Source organism: Pieris brassicae, chromosome Z (assembly GCF_905147105.1).
Source record: "Pieris brassicae chromosome Z, ilPieBrab1.1, whole genome shotgun sequence".
NCBI lineage: Eukaryota > Metazoa > Arthropoda > Insecta > Lepidoptera > Pieridae > Pieris > Pieris brassicae.
The window spans coordinates 11,267,170-11,285,522 of NC_059680.1; the positions used below are offsets into that span (position 1 = coordinate 11,267,170).

General features: G+C 35.1%; 2 protein-coding genes across 2 annotated transcripts; one reads left to right on the top strand and one right to left on the bottom strand.

Annotated features, from left to right (window-relative positions):
• The first annotated feature begins 7,872 nt into the window (after nt 1–7,872).
• On the top strand, nt 7,873–11,311 carry LOC123718843 (glycine-rich cell wall structural protein-like). The gene is made up of 3 exons (XM_045675761.1): nt 7,873–7,890; nt 9,209–9,267; nt 10,027–11,311. The coding sequence occupies exons 1-3, from the start codon at nt 7,873–7,875 to the stop codon at nt 11,309–11,311; spliced, it is 1,362 nt and encodes a 453-aa protein (XP_045531717.1).
• A 1,551-nt stretch (nt 11,312–12,862) lies between these two features.
• Nucleotides 12,863–17,373, bottom strand: LOC123718844. Its single transcript, XM_045675762.1, has 4 exons — nt 17,356–17,373; nt 15,232–15,284; nt 12,965–14,832; nt 12,863–12,882 (listed from the first exon to the last, which is right to left on the bottom strand). Exons 1-4 carry the CDS (start codon nt 17,371–17,373, stop codon nt 12,863–12,865), a joined length of 1,959 nt encoding a protein of 652 aa, XP_045531718.1.
• Nucleotides 17,374–18,353: the final 980 nt, after the last annotated feature.

An 18,353-nucleotide genomic window follows, 5' to 3' on the forward strand; every position in this document is an offset into this window, starting at 1 on the left:
GTCCAACAGGGCGGAGTTGTGATGGTTATAACCGGCATGTTAACTTACTATAAAAAATATTCGACATAAATTTTTCGTTGCATCATTTCTAGCCACTAACATTAATTGTGCCTTTATAATGCGTATAAATAAAATAAAAATATTTTTGATATTTTTAACGTTAAGCAAAACCACTGTCGTAAAATGAAAAAAAATTGGTAATAAAATCGAATTACTCTAAACTTAATGTCCGCCTGCAAGTGCGAGCGCAACGGATTCATTACGGACTACACTCGTAACGATGACTTTCATACGTGTGCTTCCAAAGCGGAGACGGCATGTATGAAAATCATCGATTGTAGCGGAGTCCGTAATGGGTCCGTAATAAATATCCACAAGATTCATGAGCCCAATATTTTTGGTATACCGTTATGTTATTTGCTAAGTGAATCCAGATTTTTTTCATTCATTTAACGACAGCGGACCTTTTAATGTACGTACTTATTAGGAATACGTTCTGGGTTCAATCGTGGCATAGACAAATATGTTGGATGAGTACAGTTTTATTTCACATGTATCGCTTTTTGCGGTACTCTTGCGTTCCTACGTTACTCTTGCAACCATATCTATCTATTCCACTGGTGCTATAGTGAATCTATTGGTGTTATACGTATAATGTAAAAATTTACACGTTTTTTTATATATTTACACTATTTACATATAAAGATATTTACATAATTTTTTGTATGAATTTATAGACTTAAAATATTTTGCCTGTATAAACCATGATGAAATACAATTTCGCCTCAACTATGGCCGGTCAGTTCTGGATTTGAGTCCCGACAAAACAAATATTGCGTATGAACGCTCGAACGGGCAATGCGGTCATATTACCTATCAGCCTCTTGTTTACCAAACCCCTGTTTCCGGGACTGGCAAAGCTTGTACGCCTTTATTTATATATAGAGTTCCTCCACTGTCTTCCAAGTGTTTTAATGCATTTAGTTATGAAACCGTTAATATGCTTTTTCAGATATGAAAATAAGGATAATTGTTGAAGATTAACAAAACTTATTTGTTGTAAAAAATAAATTGTCTTACAAACAACAATGTTTTTTATTTGTTATGTTTATTTGTTGTGTTAATGATATTAATTTCGATGCTCACAAAATGTATGATTATAAAAATTTTGCTTAAATTATCATAACTATACTGTCCGCCTTCCACTGCGAGCGGAACGGATCCATTACGGACTCCGCTGTACTGGTAACCATGATTTTTTATACAAGCCGTCTTAGCTTTGGTGGCATACAATACTTCCCAATTGCTTCTTTTTAATTCATACTATAATACATTTGCTTCCTTCTCTTCTCTTCTTTGCGTATCTTGGGAGAATCATAACAATTTTAGTGACAGTCCATTCTAACGTCTGAATGGCTGGTCACCTATCCTATTGTACTCACTATAATTACCGATTATTTCATACTTCATAATTTGCAAGTGTGAAATCCCATCTATAATTTACTTATTCTAGCAGTTCTATTGTATCCAGACGCCATTTAATCACGACGCGTTCAATTTGTTAAGAACACTGAATGTTTTGTCTTTAAGGTATAGAAAAAGTTTTTATCTCAATGGGATTTAGAATAAGTTAAAAAATGAAATAGGGAAATAAAAGGTATACTGAAAATATATAAAATTGATCATGATAAAATATTAGAAGTTTCATTTTTCAAACTTAGACAATTACATTATCGAATACGATATCTTTGATTTGTTGATCTTCGTTGAGTTACATCCTTGACTCGGGTCGATCATTCATTCCTTTGCTCCATCCTAACTCCACCAGCAGGTACACAATAGTATTTATAACATTGGAATGCGGTTAGTAAACCAATAACTGCGCCGGCGAGCACATCCTCCCAATGATGGTGATTGTCACAACAACGACTGTAGCCTATAAAACTAGCCAAAAATACAGGCATTAAACAAAACATTGCACTTTGGAAATTTCCTGAATAGCGACCGAAAAACCTCCCGTATAGCCATATACTTAGGAAACCGAGCGAACAGAAGGAAAAGCTGCTGTGCCCGCTCGGAAACGATTTCCTGCCGTCGACTATATCCTTCATACCACCAGTGCATTCTGCGACTATGCCATTCGGATAACAGCGGTAGAAAAAGTCCGGTCTAGGACGGCTTATGATAATTTTTAGAATCTCAGTGATGAATGCATTTATTATGACTGCAAGTGTCCACGCGAGGAGAGCCTGTATACTTTCAACGTAGTTCCTTATCAGCACGATTGGCAGGAATAATATGACCAGCGGTAGATATATTATTATAGATAACATTACCCATGGTGGCACTATGGAATCCCGGCGCGGTTTTTTGTAGTCGCTTATAAGCTCCTCTGGAGTTATACAAATTGGCTGACGTTGACAACTTGTGTGAGTAGCGATGACTCCCATTAAGAGTAATATTCTAAGGATAATTTCAGCGAATAGATTTGGCACGTTAGTGTGCTTCGAGCACTTGTCGGAGATCAAATAGTTCATTTAATATTTCCAATTTAAAAAAACGTGTATCATTTTAATGTTATAATTTACAGCTGTTTCCTGTCACTACCATTATCAATGTAGATTGACAATATCAGTTATTTTTCTTTTTTATCGGCTATAGACGCATTGTATTGCGGTAAGTTTTGATGTTAGCTGTGATCAGCTTTATATAATTACATAGTTAATATTTTTTTTAAAATATTTATCTGCGACGTACTTGGACTTCCATCATCAGAACAAAAAAATAAAATGTGTTTATTATGGCGTAAAACACTCTCGCACTTACGCTCTTTTTATAAATATTTGGAGGTCGAACTTCGCAGACCTCCACTGGGAGTCGATTCCACAACTCGCTCTTTCGCAGAAGGAAATGTTTAGCGAAGTGGACTGTTCCAGCCATCGAGGTGATTCGGGTGAAACAAAGCATGCAAATGTTAAAATAGATGATGCCCTTAGACTTATTAAAAAATTAGTAGCCCTACAATTTCTATAGTTTCGTATTCATTTATTTTTTCTAATGGACAAGAAGGTTATCAGCCTCCTGACATACGCCAACGACTTTTTTGATCGAAGGCATTCCGGTTTGCTTACGATGTATTCCGCTTCCGCTAGAGCGAGTGTTTAATGGGCACATAGACAGAAAGTTCATTGGTGGAAAGCCAGTTCGCACCTTCGACCTCAGGGATGAGAGTCACACGCTGAAGCACACTGCATTAGTCTTATTGACTGATGAAAATTAAATCTATTGGAAGGGCTTTTTCTTTTTGTAAAACGTACGACTTAAATAATTATTGTATAGGTAATGTCGCGTGCATTTTAACACAATGAATGAATCGCTGCGGGCCAAACCAGTTTAAAAGAGAAGATATTTCCGAGACATTAATCGCGAATTTAACGTAAATTATACTTGATTCTTACCATTTCAGTTGATAGCACATCTTACGGTGCTGTCAGATGATGTAACAAGTACATATTTGCAATTATTACTCTTCACTTATTGCACTTATTACAAGGCGGTCAGCCTTTATGATTTATTTCGTAACGCGCAATTTATAAGATTTGGTGAACCTCAGAAGTTCAGATTTCTCCTTCCCTTTCCAGTTAAAAACCCCTTAATTGGATTGTCGTTAAAGGGGCGTTCAAAACACACTATTATGTAAAAACTTATAAATATACAATTTATTTTAGAAAAATGGAGTTGAGCACCTTAAATATCTGATTGCAAAGTAAGTGCAATATGCAAAACAAATGACTGCTGAGCACTGCATGTTTCATTGTGGTCTGCTTCCTTGTTGACTACAGGAATGCTTAGCTATATTTTAAGCTCACACTTGATGGTGTAGTTCGATATTTGAATATTGAGATTTTTTTCAAAGCAGGTATAATGTATTTTAGGATATAATTATTTTTAAATCAATGAACTTATTCCATTATTAAATTATATATTTAGTTATGTAATTAATTACAAAATTTGTATTATAAGAACCATGTTTCCAATTAACAGAACACAGTTCTGATTAATATATAACATATACAAACGTTCAGATGCAAAATAACAAAAATAAAAATTACAGTAATACATAACCTCTCAACTTTAAAATTTCCGATGACGTTTGGCACATCAATTTCTTTAATTAAACCCAAACGGTTTTCAACGTCATCATATCTAATAATTGGAGATCCATAGCTTAGTATTTCTTTTACAGCCGAAGCCTCTTTCGGAATTATTATTTTTAAAAATCTCATTTTCAAAGCCATTTTAACCCGAAAGTCATTCATTTACATTTTGGTTCCCTGCAGTTCCTATTTAATTATTGTTAACTGAGCATTATGTAACATTGAATTATATAGAATAGGCAGGTTATGTGGGCTTTAGAAACTTGCCCAGTGTCGGTTCCTGTTACACACCTTGTTTAACGCACAGATCGCCGGTGAGTGGAAAATTTTGAATTGCATTTGCGGAAATCTACCAAACAATGTAATTTACAACTATTTAATAGCATTTTTCCTCCAATCTAAGTGACTAAATGTCGCTGAAATACAATTTGGTTATCATTTATATGAAGAAATATGAAAGATCAAAGCCTCGGACTTGATTGCGTAAAACCGGAAAGATACTATCAAAATAAATAAAGAGAATGTGGGTTCCGACGTAATCTTATAATTATTATGTTTTTATTTCGCAACCTAAATATCGGCTTTAAAGGCGTACATATATTGTGTATAGAGCAGGGGCTAACGGAAGGTTCATCTGATGTGTCATGTGTCTCATACTGCCAGGAGACTGTGTCGCCGGCCTTTTAACAATTGTTATATCACTGACACCGTGTAAGTTTCTCTTAGTAATTATATAGAGACCTATCAGCAGAATATATAATTACTAACAGAATTTAAATATGAATAACCCATCTTAAAAATACCGAACATATTGATTAGAATTTGTACATGCATCATTTTTAAATTTACTATGAGAATTTTTTAAGTGAAACTTCTTTGTCGGTGTTGGAAAAAGATTTACCGTCACATTTTTCGGTTACGCGTCACAGATTCGAAGCCATTAATAACAAAAATATATAATAATGATAACTATGATAGTAATAATTCTATTACAATTAATGAAATTCTGTAAAAATCATAGTAGTAATAATGTAAAATGAAATAATTGTATTATTTGTATTCATGTCTATGATAATAAAAGCTTTTAATTAAACTATATCAAATTTAACTTTATTTAATCAATTACTGTAAAGTTGCATATAGTAGATCATTTTTCGAAAAATAAGGTCAAAAGAAGTTTCACTTCTTACGTGTGAACACGCACACGTTTTTTCTCCCTTTTCCTCTTCTGTTTTTTTATAGGACAGGGGCAAACAGGCAGGAGGCACACCTGATGTTAAATGATACCGCCGCCCATGGTCACTCTAAATGCCAGAGGGATAGCGAGGGCGTGTCGGCCTTTTAAAAAGTGGTACGGTTTTTTCTAGGGACCCTAAGTCGAATTGGTTCGGAAATACATCAGTGGGCAGTTTACTTACTGTACGCTATCAGCCTTTAACACTATTTGCATATTTCGGATTGATAATATGTACAGCTATCGCTTACACTTCAGTTATTCCTATACAAACTATAGATACATTAAAAACTACAAAAATATTTTTAAGATTTGAAATGTTCACGCATTACATAAGTACTAAGTGGTTATTTAATTATATAAATTTCTCCAATTTTAACATTTTCAATTTGTGAATTATTTTTAATAATGTACATTTACGTAATGCGCAATTAAAGTTAGAGAATGTGTGTGTCGTGTGATAGTATTAAAAAAAAAATCTTAGTTTTAGTAAAATTTCATCTATATTTAAATTATTACGAAATTTTAGTTTTAGCTTAATACTTTATGGAATGGTCAAAGACGTCAAAAACTAGCAACGATCGACAAGCAGTGTGATTTTTTTTAAACATGTCTTACTCAAACAAACCCAGACAAACTCTGGTTACATTTTGGCTTTATATATCTATATTTATATAAGTGAAACAAATACAATTAAATCCCTTAGAATAGTACTTTCATAATTTTATAAAAGAGAAACCAAGAATTGCCAATGGGAAAGGCATACCAAACCAAAGACTTAAAATTAATCCCTAGTGAAAACAATTCGTTCATTTTCATTCTGGCACTCTACTTTTGATTACTAATTAGGAATACGGCAAACAAATCTCTTTGGATTTACTGCACAAAATAATCTTGTCATTGTGAAACTTAGCACTTATTGAAAGGCCAATGTTATATAATATAATGGATCTTCAATGTAGGAAATGTTCTTGCTATATTAAGGCTGGCGTCACAATATACATATGAATATTGAAAAGTGATATTTGAGCTATTACATCGGGGGTTCGTGACAATAGTAATACCATAATGAATCTTAATAGCCATCGTAATAAAGGTATAAAGTATGACTTCCATATGTCAAACTTAAGCCTAACTCACGACTGATATACTATATGCACTGACGGTAGATAGCAACGTTTTAAATATATACGACTTAAAATAAAATTATTTCTCCTAAATCAATAATTCAAGAAGCGACTTCGTATCGTATTGGAGATTAAGTTCAATGCTACTTAGAAGGTAATTTGTTTTATTTTGATAAATGGTGATGTTATGAGGCGCTTGTAGCCGCGCACCACGTAAAGAGAAGCAGTGTGACGGTTAATATGACATGGTCACTATACCGTGTTCTTTAAAACAAGGCCATATTTGTTGAGTTATAACATATTTTATTTTTGTATACAAAATCAGAAAAAAATAATTTTACAATAGTGTAATGGTAACATAAACTGGACAAAGTTTTTCTGTCTGTTTCATTTAACTGATTATTTACAAACGTATACACTCTGCCTTCTAATGTTTCTTTGATGAGTATTTCCGTTTATGTGGATCTTTAAGCCATCACTAACAAAATAATTGTTTTTATGAGCGACTTTGACTTCATATTACACCTTATACTATTGTCTAATTATTTCTGTAATTTTGTTATATACTTGATCTAGTCTAGTCTATTTTAAATTTTTGTATTTTTGACATACAGGAGGTAAATATTAATGAAATTGACCGTACTAGAAATGGCACAGGTTAAAAGAATTATAGTATATACATGGTGGCTGGTATATGTACGTGGTCAATGTTTATCATTGTCAATAGATGAAAGGCTAAGAGTTTGGTAAAGTTTTTTGTTTGGTAAAGTTGTGTGTTTTTAGAAAAACCTATAGGTAGGCGAGAGACGACATTATGTTTTAAACAAAGAAACAATGCCACCAAGGTCATTATTTGTCAAGGATTTCTGTATCTGTTTTGTGTTTTTTTAAAGCAAACATGATTTTTTAATTGTAACTACGACCAATTATTCATTGTCTACATATAAAGAATAGTCAAATGGTGAGCAGCTGTGATTCGAACGCACAACCGGGGCTGAGAGGGATACGCTCCAGCCACTGGGCCAACACTGTTCAATTTCAATTTTTGAACAAACACAAACGTGAAAATATTGTTTTGTCATTATATGACTGCCTCATACTTGAAAACTATTAAATACCAAAGAATAATACCTGTTTGTATAAGAAAAATTACCGTCTTATACATACAGGTAGCGCGGTCTGATGATTTAAAGACTACAATTAGAGCAAAGTCCTTTGAAGATTTTCTAAGCGTTTCCTATAAACCAAACAGATTTATTTTATCGAGAGGGGTGTACATTCACTGTAATATAAAAGGCGCTCAGCTCGGTTGCTGTTTACAAAGTGCATCTCACCAGGCGAGGAACCTCTCATCATGGCTTCCTACTACGCCGTGAGTACTGGATCAGTGAAAGTGCACGTGATTGTGGAAATGTGTTGAGCTTTAAGCTTTATATAGATTTAAATACGGGGCTTTTTGGTCGCGGTGATAATTCTTTAGTTATTATATAATTTTATTACAATAAAAGCATGCTTTGGTAATTAATTAAATTAATCTAAATATGTCATATATTGTACTGTTTTTTAGTTTAAAAACGAAATTATAAATTGCATTTTAATTGTTAAATTGATGACCTAACCGGAAGTATTGCGTAATTTGTTAAAGAAAAATATGTCATATACAACAGTAGTGTCACCTATTAGTGTCTCAACTAAGGCGTCTTCTACTAGTAGAACATGACATCGTATGGTGAAATATATTATAGTGTTCAAATTTCTTAATGAGTCATCAAAGAACACGTTATAAATATTCGTTATAAAAATTGGCAGTGTTAAAATAATTATTTGATTTATCGATAGCCCCAAGTCCATGGCAAATTTGGGGTATCCCAAGTCAAGTTTATAACAGTAACATAGCCTTAAGCTTTGACATTCCCCTTGGCAATAAATAATAGAGATATCTAATTCTCCACGCAATATCTTACGTTAAGAAAACTAACAAGTTGTATTGTGTAGGTTTCACGACCCCTTAATTGGGGTCGATGTTCAATGTCGATGTCAAGCGAGAAAAATACTAATAATTAATCTATTTTTAAATTAAATAAAATATAATTACGTCCGACAATAGGTTAAATATTATTGTACATTAAATTCCGTAGCTGACAGGCACCGTAAGTAAGGTGTATATTAGCGGATAATTAGATTGAAGACTTAATCCCCGTGAATGTTAATTAAAATATGGGTCAATAACTTTAATATCAGCGTAATTTTAATTCAAAAGTAACATTTAAAGTGAGTGTTATGTTATATGTATGTCAAGAAATCGTTTATAGTTGTTATGTTGTTTTAGATTGTAATCTTTAATGCACTTACATAATTCCGGCAACTATCTTATAAGACTAACTGACGGCTTTCCTTTTCGTTTAATAGCTTAAGCCCAGAAACATAGATGAAATATATGTATTGTAGAACTCTTGATTAAAGATTTATTTTTATTAGAATGGACAAACAACGAATACCTATAGAATGTTTAATTGTAACATTAGTGTAGTGCTTTAATACTGCTTTGCATATAAGGAGGACTCATGAAACGACTACTCTTGAATCTAATTTAACAGTCACCGTAATTTGCAATAATTTAAATTTGTCTAATCGATAGCTAACCGAATGGTTTATAAAATGCTGTATACAATCTTACTTTTTTTTTCTAGTTCGCCTTTTTGCTGGCGTCTATTGGCCTCACCGCGGCGACATTTGGAGGACATGAACAGTGAGTATTGCCTCTTTACATTAAGCTTTAAATTAGTTTAAACCACCTCTGAATATAGATTTAAGGGTTTCGATAGCGAAACCTTTAAAGAAATACTATAATAAATTACTATATGAACACTACGATACGACTGCTTAGTTTATATTTACAATAAATATTAAAACTTTAAGCATTCTACAGGTCTTCTTTAAGGTTCTACAACACTTTACATTGTGCCTCAGGTCGTTTAGTTTCTACATTCATCGATTAGACAGTAGAAAGCTTTAGTTTATTTTCACCTAGGGTTGGCATATTCCTAAGTATCCATCATTATAACGCGAAATGATAACGTTTCTATAAAATACTTTCGTTGTTGTGTTTTTGTGTTGTGGCAGCGAATAAGTTCAATGTCAGTTAGTATATCAATTGCATTCGTTTAACCGCAAATGTCTCTAGTCAGTGTAATTTGAATTTCTTTTGCGGTTCACACGAGTCTCGTAGTGAAATTCTATTGTAAATACTCATTACGATTTCACTGGGTTCTACGTCTGGCCTTGCTTCGTTCTATTGTTTTAATTTCTCAGGGTTTTTCTTTAAATTGATACTTGATGCATTTTTATGATAATTGGCATTCATGGTTAAGAAATCACGTTCCGAAACTATACATCAAACGAGTTTTGTCAAGGAAAGATAGGAAGCTATACGTTTATGTCAAATAATTGAAATGTGTTTGTCACTTTACTTGTTTTGAAGCCATTTTAATTTTTTTTTTTTTCGCAGCGTCCATATCAGGGTACACATACCCGATGATCATCATTCAACGGAGCATCACGATGACCATGGCCATGGAGGGTACGGTGGTGGCGGTGGATTTGCCGAACATCTACACGGAGGCTTTGCTGACCACCTAAAAGGGGAGCACGATCATGGGGGATTTGGTGGTGGTTTCGGCGGTGGATTTGGTGGTGATGCTGGCCATGGATATGATCTCGGTGGTCATGGAGGGGGTCATGGCGGTGGATTCGGAGGTGGTCACGATGTTGGAGGACATGGCGGTGGACATGACATAGGTGGTCATGGAGGTGGATTTGGAGGTGGACATGATTTAGGAGGTCATGGAGGTGGATTTGGCGGTGGACATGACCTAGGAGGTCATGGTGGTAGTTTTGGGGGTGGACATGACTCGGGAAGCCATGGGGGTGGATTTAGCGGTGGCCATGACATCGGAGGACATGGGGGTGGATTCGGTGGTGGCTATGATATCGGAGGCCATGGGGGTGGATTTGGAGGTGGCCATGATATCGGAGGACATGGAGCTGGATTTGGAGGTGGCCATGATGTTGGAGGGCATGGGGGTGGATTTGGAGGTGGCCATGATATCGGAGGGCATGGAGCTGGATTTGGAGGTGGCCATGATGTTGGAGGGCATGGGGGTGGATTTGGAGGAGGCCATGATATTGGAGGGCATGGGGGTGGATTTGGTGGGGGACATGACCTAGGCGGCCATGGAGGAGGATTAGATATTGGAGGCCATAGTGGTGGTTTTGAAGCTGGTCACGGAGGTGGATTTGGTAGCAGTCATGACATAGGTGGATACGGAGGTGGAAATGATATCGGAGGACATGGAGGATTCGGAGGTTCCGGCCATGGTCATGGAGGTTTTGGCGGCCAAGCTGGTTATGGCGGCGGCGTCGGGCTCGGCGGGGCATTTGGGGGTGATCATGGCCACGGTGGCTTAGACATCGGACATGGACACGCTGACCACAGTGGTGGTCATTCAGGAGGTCATGCCAGCCAGGACAGTTACACCCTCGCTCTATCCAGCCACGGCTCTGGAGGACTTGGTGACTTTGGGAGCCACGACAGTTATTCTGGTGGCCACGATAGTTACTCTGGTAGTCACGGTGGCGACAGCTATAGCGTAGGCGGAGGTCATGGAGGACTTGGAGGGCATGGCGATAGTTACAGTGTGAGTGGGGGTGGTCATGGGTCAGGCAGTTTTGGGGACAGCTACACAAATGCGATAAGCGCAGGACACGGTGGTGGTCCCTATCATAAGAAATAAACGCCACCGCATTCCAACTAAGTCACATCTCCATCACGCGGTGAGGTCGAACCAGTATTAAAATACAATTTAGTATAGTGTAAATAATTTAATATTAAGTTATTGTTGTGTTTATGTTTTGAAGTAAAAATATTTTCTTTAACAATTTCGTTTTATTTTCTACACTAACAGTTTTTTGTGCTTTGCTAAGCGAATAAAAGTATGACAATTGGCGAATGTATGTTAAATTATTGTTTGAAAATCACAAAGAACACATGAAGCGAAATTATTTGTTATACTTGTTGGTCATTGGATGGCAAATTATATTAATATGAAGATTAATATTCAGTACGTTAAGCCAGCGTGAAAAACTAATTAATATAATTGCCTATACGAAAGGAGCACACTGCGTGAGAAAAAAAAAATATGTAATGATGCTTCATCGTTTTATGTAATTATGTGAAAGTGAGGAAATGAGATGGGCACTTGCAATGTGCAATTACGTTCAAGTACTCAAATGTTTCGCTATACATATAGTGATATGTCTATCGGCTTGATACAAGGTTCTCCAGGGGGATTCTAAAAGTTCAATGTCCCTTTGAAATACACATAATGTTAGAAACATACGTTGTTATTAATAGGCTCATATTCCTTATTCTATAATTGACGAATTAAGGATATGTAACAATACTTTATAGGTATCTCACCAATAGTATAAGGAATTTATATACCGTGAAAGTCAGTTAAACAGCCGTTTGACCCAACCTGAATTGTATAAGACAGTAACAATTAAAGACAACGACTCGTTACATAATGTAAGTACCATGATCTTACTTAGCCGGTTATGTAACGTCGAAGTGAAGGCTTTAAGCTTCTTATACATCTATAAAGTTTAACTCCCGGAAGTACGTGAACAGGTTATGCTATTGCAGACAGTTAAAACAGTCATGAAATCACTTTGCTAATTAAACGAAATTAATAATGTATTAATTTTTTTAAGTCTTTACGCCAACCGCTACCACGCCGAAATTAGAGAACTTGTAGCACGACTTGCGAATCATTTGCCTCATGCCATTGTAGCGCTTTCTCTCAACGTAAATATTTTGGGTATGTAATCACGTACAAAAAAATATAAATGTCAGTAAAAAAACAACGTTATAATGCGCCTTATAGATGCAACTACACCATAAACGCTAATTGTCTTGAAGTTTCTTAGCAGGCGTTAAATAAAATCCAAATTTAAATTTAAAAATTTACTTACATCTTCTAAGAATTCGTTTAAAATGCATGAATTCCGCTATGCTTTAATATAATATTTACAGAAGGAGTATTTTACTCAATAAATAAGTTATCTTAGCTAACTCGTATCGTTTCATGAAATTATCACAATAGACTTTGGATTAAAGCAACAATAATAAGGGCTAAGATCACGAATTTATACAATATACCTATTCTAAAGCTAATAATAATTTATAGTCCCATAGTAATTTCACTAGATTTTGTCACCGTATTTAAGTTTCCCTCTTGCCGTTGTTGGGCTATTGGGATCACTATATGAGCGCTGACGGTCGGCTAAGTTCTGAGATCCTTTTCTAAAATCATTACCTGACATTACACTAAAATTTTCCTTCGAATTTTTGTTTGCTTGATTTATTTTGTTTGATTGATCCATACTTTGATGATTTGTAGAGGTTGGTGAAGTTGTTACAGATGTTGTGAGAGGTGTGCTAGATTTTGGGGCTTCCAGATACTGAAAGTTATCATTTGAAGCCTCTGGTGATGTGATAGACTCTCCTTTTAAAGATTTAGAGCTTAACATAGAAATAAAATCTTGTATTGATGATGGAGATTGGAATGATACATCTGTGGGTGTGACTAAATCTGTTGATTGAGTCTGGTCAAATATATCGAGATTGTCCAAAGCGGTAGGTGTATCGTCATTTATCGCCGGATCGTTTCCTAAATGGTCAACATATGCAACATGATCTTTTCCACCAAACTTAATATTCTGTTTAGATATTGATTTCTTTCTATCGTTTTGCGGCGTTAAAGTAAGACTGCCGCTATCGTTCTTATCTTCAGATGTATAAAGATTTGATGACGAAGATCCAAATGTATCATATTCAAAGTTATTCACATAATTTTCTTTAAAATTAGCTAATGCGTCTTTGTATTTATTTAGATTTGCTGATTTAGACGCAACGCCTCCAAAATTATTGGGCTTAAAGTCGTGTACAACTGTAGATGAAACACTGTACGGTGAAGAAATGCTTGATGGTTGTATTCTAAAATCCGTTCCTGCTTTACCAAAAAAAGATGATATCAAATTCCTTTGTTTGGCATTAGCTTTTTTTATTCCGTAATCAGACAGTTGCTTAAAGTTATTTTCTTCAGCAGTTGATCCAAACGCTGATGAAGGCACTGATGGTCGTAAGTTTTTCTTTAATCTGTTATCTCCATACATACCTTCATAGTAAGAGAAATCCGAGGAAGGAGCTTTTATCGGTTTCTTGAACTTTGGTATTTTATTTTTTATGTTATTAATGTTTCCTATTCTCATACCTTGGCCATTGTACGACCCTTTGGGTAAACTTAAAGCTTCTTTTGTAATATCAACTCCTGAAGGTATTTCCCCATGGTCATGGAATATGTGATCATGCGTGACTTCACGTGGATTGTAGGCAGCGTATTCAAAATGTGGTGTAGCCATTGTACCTATCGCAGATAAGCCAGCAAATGGATGTGTTGGAATAGCAATTATTGCCGGTCCAGCTTTGAAAGGATGGATCGCAGTTGGTCTTGTAATACCTGTCATACCTGCTAAAGGATCGACTCCAATAATATTCTGGTATTTAGAGTTTTGATCATATAATAATTTATGTATATGTTCTTCAGTGTACATATGAATGTGTTCAGTATCACCGTCGATTATTTTCTCCACTCGAGGTGGTTTTTTAAGTTTTCTGATGGTTCCTGAACCATCTACATCGGAATAAAATTGTTCGTGGAAAGTAGATACGGGATGTTCCGCTTCCGCAAGGGTTCCATGTGGTGATGGTCTGCGGCGTCCAGGAATTCGTTTTGGTTTATTTTTCTTAACTACTTTCTTTCGCGGTGGATCATTTAGTTTTATAATTTTTACTCGGTTCGAAGGATGACTTGACGCAATGGGTTGGGCTGAATATCCTGATGGCCCGAAGCTTTCATTTGGGTCAGGTGCAGATATATCATATTCTTGTTCATCGACTTCAGTGTGTGTTGGTCCATAGAAGCCTCTAGCGTGATACAGAGGCAGGAGGTGTGAAGCGGCGGCTGAGAGACTCGGCCCTCGTCCCTGATGTTCTTCGTACAGGTCCATTCCGTTAAGTGGAACGATGTGGTTGATTCCGGGCAAGGCGCTAGTCGGCACCGCCACTGTACCCTCAGCGCTCGGCATGTAGGCCGGGGCATATTGTGAGGACGCAGGGTGGTTCGTTATGTATATTTTTTTGTGGTGGTGTATATGCTTCACTTTCTGTGGTAGATGTATGCGAATTTTTTTTCTGTAACAAAAGAAAATTAGTGTTATGTTACACCAAAAATATTTTCATACACCAAGGTGATGGACGGTTACATAATATGTATACATGCGGAACAAACAATATGTAAAAGGTAATGGTCGTTGCCTTCGCATGCGTGATATTCGTAAGTTGTTCCGTCTAGTGTCAATGAACCGAGGCGGCTTTCCCTGTCGTAATACACCCCGTTACATTTGATATTGAAATAATAATACAAGATGTTTTATAATAATTTATGCACTTTCTATAGTATACATATATGACATTTATAATCGCATTGCGTTTGAAAAAAAGTTCGCACAGCATTATAATTCCTTAAGACTATATCGCTAGCACATATATTTATACATTAGTTAATAATAAGCCGATTTTATAAATACTTACTTAGGTCCATCTGCCTGAATAGATACAGATGCAACAGCTACAAGAAGAGTGAACTGTAACAAAAATGATAGTATCAATAAAAATTATAATTATAAGTTGCTCCAGAGTGTATAGAGAGATATATAGAGCTTTTACGCACACTTGCCCTTCAATTATACAGTGCTAGTCTAGCTTTACGACGTGTTTCTCTGCCATAACGTGTGACAGAGACTTGAATTGGAAAAAAGCCTAATCCGTTGCGAAAAATTGTGAAAAACAATTTTGTAGTTTATCGAAATGTAATTTGACAAATAAATATTAAAATCTAAGAACTTTAAAAATCAAACTAGTTTAGTTGATGATTGTTCTATCTTATAGTAAAAGGCGAGTATAAATAAAATTAAATTCTACGTTTTTTATTACACTCCATGTAAATTTAAAGTTGTTTCTAGTTCTGCCTCTATAAATATTTTACATGTTTTACAAACAATATAAACATATACACAATACAACATTTATGTTTAAAAACACTAAAAAAACAAGACTGTCGCGTTATGACTCGAAGGGATTAAAAAACAGCGGATTAGGTTTGTTGTCATAACGTGAAAAACTAAGACAAACGAATTTAAAGTACTGATTGGAGAAATCTTTAATGTTTCTGGAATGCCAATTTCACTGTGTTCTGTGCTCTACACTGACTTCAGTGCGAAATAAGGTCACATTCACACAAAGTTACACACCATATTAATAAAACTAAATCACATTCATATAACTAAAGTATTCCTAATAGAAGATTATTTTAATTAAAACAGTGTAATTAGACTCAATAATTTTTGTATAGAAACCTATTTCAATTAAGTAGACTTATGTATCACAAATTTAAACAAATGTATCAAGTTTCCATACACTTTGTGTCGAACAGGTTATCGGTTGTGCTTCTTTTCAATACCATACGTCTAAGTTTTACATATAAATATTCTGTTACTATTTGATTTTACGTCTTATTATCCTGTTCCTCAAAGTTGGTCTTAAAGCTTTCAAGTTCTCTTAAAGCTTCTATTATAGGAATTCGACTTGTACATAATTTAATATTAAGCGCAGTAGAACAATCGCGTAATCAAAAACATATGCTTAACATATATGTGATAAAAGTCATTATGTTTATTGAGGTTCGAATTTAATCAAACCAATTAAAACCAATTGAATGTTATGTGTTTTCGAAATAAATATATAAAAAATAATATATTGTAAACGTTACGTTCAATTGTCAAGGACGGTTTGTATATGCTGCATATATAAGCTTTTAAAACTGTTGCATAAACTCATAGGACGTATTCAAGAGAGCTTTACAAAAAATGAGGAACAAATGGAGTGTAGGGGATACCGCCAGTACGCCTACTTGACAATCTATGCATTTATGAATAAACTAACGTAAACAATGTAAGCGATTTTTTTTAATATTAAACAGTTACCATAATTTTCTTTGTGTAAAGCACGCTCAGTCTAAAAGCTATTACTTAATTTTCTGTTATACTGATTATTCATCAAAGTACTTCTAAGAAAATATTTCTCTTTCTCTTTATACCGAATCTATTCTGTTATTCATATTATATTGAATTGGTAGCGAGAAGGCATTTTACAATTCTTCCCTTTGCATAGGTTTATTTGAACCGTTTTTAGAGATTTTACGCAGTATTAGCACTTATGTAATGATTTATTTATTATTTTCATATAGTTTTTGGGCATACATTGGACAATTCATACATATCATAGCTACGTTTTAACCTTATAAAGCCTAACTAAGGTTTTTCAAAACGTATCTATTAAATTCATATCATCGAAATTCATGGTTATTTCAGCGGACGTTTGAGACAGACCTCGGTAATAAGCATACTGCCGGACTCAGAATTAATATGTAAATCAATTGAAGACCTTCTTTCTTAAATGTTTGAATATGTTTTGTCAATCACTCGTTATAAAAATAGTGAAATTCGCGTTTAAGATAAAGGATATATACATAAATAACGCAACTCTGATTTAAGCTTGTATTTAGGTTGTCGTTATGATTAAATTGATTCTGAGTACGGTTTATCCATGATACACTCACTATCACTTAACACATTCACAACACAACACAATACCAACCAATTTCAACCAATCCATTGTTGCCTCCCCGTGGAACGATGTTGTGTATGCGATCCACACTAAACTGCACTGATGTACAAACTCGTATAGTAATTGTTTGCGTTACGCATGTACATTTATAACATTCATTTTCACGCCTGAACGAATCTTCATTCACGTTGATTTTAAATATTATTCTTATTACCGAAGGGATTAATTTTCATATGTATAAAAAGATAGTGACCTTTTTAGATTTATGTGTGTGGGCCTCAGGTTTCTGTGTCTGTTACATGATCATTTGTCAATAGGCAAGTAGGTGGACTGCCTCCAGTGCCGGACACACCTTTTGGGTGTGGTGACTTTTTGGGTCTAAGGCAAGCCGATAACTTCATTATGTTTACCTTACATGCGAATGTTAAATGCGTACATAGACAGAAAGAAAGCCCATTGGTGCACAGCCGGGGATCGAACCTACGACCTCAGGGATGAGAGTCGCACGCTGAAGCCACTAGGCCAACACTGCTCTATATAAAGATATGTCTCGAAATTCTAACCTCGAAGTCGCTAAACAGTAACTAATATTAGAGGGCTGTGGTATTGCAATAAGCTTATTGTAAAATAAAATTTAATAGAAAGATGTCCGTAATGGGTCCGTTCCGCTCGCAGAGGAAGTCTGGACATTAATCGGTCTTGTTCTCAGATTGCATCAGATTTTTTAATCTTTTTTATTTGATAGACAAGTAGGTCATCAGCCTTCTGTATGACACATGTCATCGCTTTCCGTGATTTCATTCACTATACGAACCGGTGATCAAACCTACGACCTCAGAGATGAGGTTAATACTTTGCTACATTAAAAGAAAAACAAATAGCTATCTCTTCCATCTGGTTAGTTTCCCATTGGGGTATAATTATTGAGATGAATTTATTTCAGGTAATTTAATTAACGTAATTAACGTACACTCAGTTATCCAAGTAAACCTTTCACGGTGTTAATTGTTTACTTCAATTGATCAATC